Below are 6,000 nucleotides of genomic sequence, written 5' to 3' on the forward strand. Positions count from 1 at the left end.
ATTAGTGAAACACCATGAGGTACAGTTGTAGATTTACAATTTTTTGTGCTTGGGTTTCGATTATACAATGATCAGATACCCATCCCTCCACCAGTGCCCATTTTCCACCACCATGGATAATATCCCCCCCACCCCATCCCCCCACCCCCACCCCTGCCTCTGTGGCAGGGCAATCCCCTATGTGAGAGAACATTTTTGAGAGCTCTCTCTCAACGTTTGTATTTCATTGCATAAGACTAACCACAACGCCAAGTTGTGAGAAGAAAGTGAGCGCCAAGCACTTCGGACATCGGCACATTCATTCACTAAGGTTTCGTAAATGATGTTGAGAAATGATGGTGCTCACCTTCAAGCACGAGAATCATTCCTGTCAAGAGTCACTGATGTGCAAGTGAAAACAGAGATAGATAAATGGGACTATCTTAAACTAAGAAGCTTCTGCTCCTCCAAAGAAACAGTGACCAAAATACAAAGACAGTCTACAGAATGGGAAAGGATATTCGCTGAATACACATCTGACAAGGGGTTGATATCCAGGATATACAAAATACTGGTTAAACTCCACAAGAAGAAAACATCCAACCCCATCCAAAAATGGGGCAATGAAATGAACAGAAACTTTCTCAAAGAAGAAATCCGAATGGCAAAAAAGCACATGAGAAAATGCTCTACATCATTAATCATCAGGGAGATGCAGATCAAAACCACAATGAGATACCATCTCACACCTCAGAGACTGGCCCACATTCAAAAGAACAAAAGCAACCGATGCTGGCGCGGATGTTGCGAGAAAGGGACACTCCTTCACTGTTGGTGGGAATGCCGACTGGTTCAGCCCTTTTGGAAAACAGTATGGACGTTTCTCAAAAAATTAGAAATTGAGCTCCCATTTGACCCAGCAATACCACTCCTGGGAATATATCCCAGAGAGGCAAAAATGTGTAGTTGAAGAGACATCTGCACTTGTTTGTTCATTGCAGCACTCTTTACAATAGCCAGAAACTGGAAGAAACCTGAGTGCCCAAGAACAGATGACTGGTTAAAGAAACTTTGGTACATCTACACAATGGAGTACTATGTAGCTGTTAGAAAAGATGAAGTCATGAAATTTACATACAAGTGGCACAACATGGAAAGTATCATGCTAAGCGAATGAGTCAGAAAGAGAGGGATAGACATAGAAAGATTGCATTCATCTGGGGGATATAAAGTAACAAAATATGAAATTAATACCCAAGAATAGCTGAGATCAACACCAGGAGAATTACTCCATAGCTTAGAGGCCAGCTGGGTATTCTAGGGGAAAGGGCAGTTCAGATAGAGAAGGGAGCACCAAATAAAGGGTGTTTGGAGGACCCTCCCAGGAAGGGAGATGCATGTCGAAAGTAGACTATGGACTGAACATCTTTGCCACTCAATGCCTCTTTTGCAGACCACAACACCCAAAAGGAGAGAGAAAACAAAAGGGAATGCCCTGCCACAGAGGCAGGGTGGGAGGAGGGGATGGGGGGGATATTATCCATGGTGGTGGAAAATGGGCACTGGTAGAGGGATGGGTATTTGATCATTGTATGACTGAAACCCAAGCACAAAGATTTGTAAATCTACAACTGTACCCCATGGTGCTTCACTAATAAAAAAAAAGAGTCACTGATGTGAGCAAGTCCACAGGTCAACAAGAACGCTCTTTACTTTGCCATCTCTCTTCTTCCATGTAAAAATGCCTTCCTCGCTATGCCAAACAACAATAACACCCTTAATTCATGAGTCCCTCCATCCTGTGTCTTTATTGCAATGGCTAGCAGCTAGCAACATAGTGGTGAGAAGCTTGCTTGGTGGATGAGAACAGCAATTGGTCAAAATATTTTTGCAGTTACAGACGGAGAAGTCAAGATGTATCCAAACCAACTTGTTGACTTTTTAAAATTATAATTCTTGTGGGGACCACACCTGACAGTGTTCAGGGGCTACTGTGCTCAGTACAGGAGCTCTGTGCTCAGCAATGACTCCTGGCAGTGCTTGGGGGACCATATGTGGTACCTAGGATCAGACCAGGTTGTTGGTATGTGAGGGCAAGTAGCTTCACTGTTCTGCTGTCTCTCTGACCCCCAAATGGACTTATTTAATAACCTTTCTTTGAGAGGCTGGGAAGTCACTTAGCGGCAGAGCACTTGCCTTGAGTGAGTGGGGCCCTCGGTCCAATTCCTGGCTTTGCTAAATGATAATAGCAACAACAACAACGAGTCACAATGATAATAATAACAGTAACTCTTCATAGGGGGTTTGGTTTGGGGCCACACGCAGTGGTGCTCAGAGGAAGCTCCCGACTCTGCTTGGGGTTGACTCCTGGTGCTCCATGGGCATCCAGCCCCGGGTTCCCACTGGCCAAGCGGGTCCTCCTGATCTTTGAGCCCAAAGACTTCGTTTCTGTAGGCGGCTCAGAATCCCTCTCCAGGGTCCGGAAGGGCCCAGTCATGGTCTGTGCTGATCCACCAAGGTCACTTCTGGGCTTGCACTGTGCTGCCCACCGTTGGGTGCCTGGGGGCTGGGTCTGACCTGGCTATGCCCTTGCTGTCTGGCCTCTGCCCAGCAGCTTGAGCAGAAGAGGAGGAAGCAGGTGAGTGTGCATTTCCCAGCTCCCTCCGCACACGTGTACTCTGTGGTTTCTCTCATCAGGACCAGTTTGTCCCTTGTGTGGTAGCATGGATGGGGGCTGCCTGCCACAACTCTGTGGAAGGGCTTCCTCGAGGACCCCTCTGCAGGTGCTCTGAGATCCGGGCCCTCATGCTCATTGGAAGTTGACCTGGAGCACATACCATCCAGGGCCTTGAACTTCAGCCTGGTCTCCACCTGACCCACGGGGCCTGTGCGTCCAGTGATGCTCCCCTGCCCAGCTGTGGCAGGATGGGGGCGGTACCAGGCACTATTTCAGGGTCTGGGGGACCCTCTTATTTCAGGGGCCCGAACATTCTTTTCATAGCCGTGGAAATCACCCAATCCCTGGGTGCCCCACACATCCCTGCACCAAGCCTCCCTTCTGGGGTCCCCTTGAGCATTTGCCCATGAAGGGGAGGGGTGCAGCGGGACCAGGAAGAGATTTGTGTGGGCGAATGTCCTCATGAAGTGGGGTTTTCTGTATGCTTGCCTCTGGCACCTGCAGACTGACCCTTTCACTGATTTCTTTAGCAGATTGAAGACCCAGGACGAGGCAAAGGTCAAAAGTGCTGCATTCTCCCAAGTCCAAACTGGGTGTGTGAGTCTCCCTGGGTGACAGATACATTTGAATGGGGATCAATCTGGCCAGTCTTTCCTCCTCACCCACTTCGTCCCTGTCCCCTATCTTATCTTACCTCCTACACACACACACACACACACACACACACACACACATACACACACACCTCCTACACACACACACATACACACACACACGGAAACCAAGTCCTTTTGCTTTATTTATGTGGGGGGGAGGGTTGGTTGGGAGTGGGGTGCTCACAGGTTACTCGTGGCTCTGTGCTCAGGAAGGACCCCTCGCAGTTCTGGGAAGGCCATATGTGGTGCCCAGGTGGGAGCATGGCCTTACCTCCTGCCTCTGGCTATCTCTCAGGTCTGTCATTCGTCCGAAGAAGCCAGCATGGCTGCGGAGGATCAATCTGTCCCCAGTATTCTAGGGAGTACCCAGAAGGACCAGGTGGCAGCTCAGAAACCATCATTTCTAGCAAGCACCCCTGGGGTTCTGAACCCTGAACACCCCAAACCCTCCTGCCCCAAATAAATAGAATAAAATAAATGAGCATTTCTTTAACAGAGGTTCTTTATTTTATTTAATATTTATTAATAAATATTTAGCAGTTATTATAATTCTATTATTATTGAGAAAACTGTTGGTAGGCTTTTTAAATATTCTTTTAGCCCCCATGACTATTCAGTTTTTCTGAAGATAGTCTCTTGCTTGTTTCTTCTTATAGACTTTTCTGTTTATTTCACAACAGAAAAATTACTCTACTTCTCGATCAAGGAAAAGCAAGGTTCTCACAGCTTCTGCCAACTGTGTTTGGGGGACCATAATGGAGGAAGACCTTTGAAGAGAAAGTCTCACTTCTCACCTTGCCTCTGGGGCTCTCTCTCGACAGTGGAAGGGCATGGATTGATTTTCTGTGGCTGCTGTGTGGAATCTGACTTAGCCCTTTGTTGGGCATTAATGTGACCCAGGTTCGTGATGACAACCTCAGAATTCTGTTCATTGCAAGATTAAAACTAAGTAAGAGCCCAAGGTACCCTTTGAGCTGTCAACATTTCTTCGACAAGAAGTGGCTAGTCCAAGTCAATTAATAAGAAATTCTTTCCTCCCTCTCCCCCCAAATAGATGTTTTAACTGGACTTGTGAGTCTGACGTGTTGTATGTTGTATGATCTCCATTGGACACGAAGGAGAGGCATAGTAGGAATCGTTAGAGCTGGGTTTGAGATCAGGGCTTGGGTTGCAAAGCTGTGCTCTTCAGAGGGGGAAAATGTGGTTACAAGCAACGGAACCCTCGAAGAAAAGAAACTTCACCACCACAACGGCCATTGCCACCCGCAGCAGGAGACGCTGTAAGACTGATTTTTTCTTCGTGGGGGCCTAAGGCTACTGACATAAATGGGCTCCACGTACCAGGCTGCCCACTAGGGCTGTAGCCTGTCTCGAGAATCCTCAGTTCAGTTCAATAATCACCTTGCTCTTTTGCATTGTCTTATTTGGGGGTTGTATTGGGTCCAAGAGACCTTTGAAGTCTCTTTACTTTGAAAGTCTGATTACTTTTTGGTAAACTTCTCCTTATCTAGTTTTAGTTCATCCTGATAATCTAATAACCCAGAAATAAGACATCAGTATGGGAGAGGGACAGAGAAGTGTATGTAGTCGAAGTGTTGCTTTATTTTCTAACTGGCTGTATGTTTATATAATAACTATGACACATATTCTGTTTTATTTTTTTGCTCTTTTTGGGTCACACCCAGTGATCCTCAGGGGTTACTCCTGGCTCTGCACTCAGGAATCACTCCTGGCGGTGCTTGGGGGACCATATGAGATGCCGGGGATCGAACCCAGGTTGGCCACGTGCAAGGCAAATGTCTTACCTGCTGTACTATCACTCTGGCCCTTGACATATATTCTAATGAAGATAGGATTTATTGATGAAAATTCTGTGAATGATCTTTTAGGTTTTTGAAATATATTAAAGCTGCATTATATATATATGGAGAGGCATAGTATATATATATGTATATATATATATATATATATATATATATATATATATATAGCACTGTCGCACTGTCCTCCCATTGTTCATCGACTTGCTCAACTGGGCACCAGTAACATCTTCATTGTGAGACTCGTTGTTACTGTTTTTGGCATATCGAATATGCCACAGGGACCTTGCCAGGCTCTGCCATGCGGGCGGGATACTCTCAGTAGCTTGCCGGGCTCTCCGAGAGGGATGGAGGAATCGAACCCGGGTCAGCCGTGTGCAAGGCATACACCCTATGGCTGTGCTATTGCTCCACCCGTATGTATATACATTATACACACACACACACACACACAAGTAGATATATCAAGGCCTCTAGTCCTACCTTCTAGTGTATTTCCAGACGCAGTGGGAAGTTTTTGCAGGGGGGTACCGCAATCCTGAAACCCATGGTGAATGCATCTTGGATCAGGATGCATTTCCAGATTCACATTCACTCTGTTTCTTTGCTAACTAAAAGTGGCTGAGGCCGATTTCCTTATGCATAAATAAAGCTTCCATCAAGTACTATAGAGAATTTGTATTTGTGGTAGAAGTAGCATATATGTATTGGGTTAAACCATGTCCAATGGCTAATTTGTAGCAAGAAATAGTTGGGTGTAAAAAAAAAAAGAAAAAAATAGTCAGGTGTTGTCAATTTCACATTTTTGAGGGGTGGGACCTACCTGGGGGTGCTCAGGGTTTATTCCTGGCTCTGCTCAGGGATCCAA

At 46.1% G+C, this 6,000-nt stretch overlaps 1 protein-coding gene across 1 annotated transcript in view; it reads left to right on the forward strand.

Annotated features, from left to right (window-relative positions):
• SNX31 (sorting nexin 31) overlaps positions 1-4,085 on the forward strand; it is a 37,901-nt gene extending 33,816 nt beyond the window's left edge. The window contains exons 13-14 of the mRNA XM_056113266.1: positions 3,187-3,249; positions 3,993-4,085. Of these exons, the coding sequence (XP_055969241.1) occupies positions 3,187-3,249; positions 3,993-4,085 (156 nt within the window). The remainder of the gene's footprint in view (positions 1-3,186; positions 3,250-3,992) is intronic.
• The last annotated feature ends 1,915 nt before the right edge of the window (positions 4,086-6,000 follow it).

Source organism: Sorex fumeus, unplaced genomic scaffold, assembly GCF_029834395.1.
Source record: "Sorex fumeus unplaced genomic scaffold, SorFum_2.1 ptg000002l, whole genome shotgun sequence".
In the NCBI taxonomy this organism is placed as follows: domain Eukaryota; kingdom Metazoa; phylum Chordata; class Mammalia; order Eulipotyphla; family Soricidae; genus Sorex; species Sorex fumeus.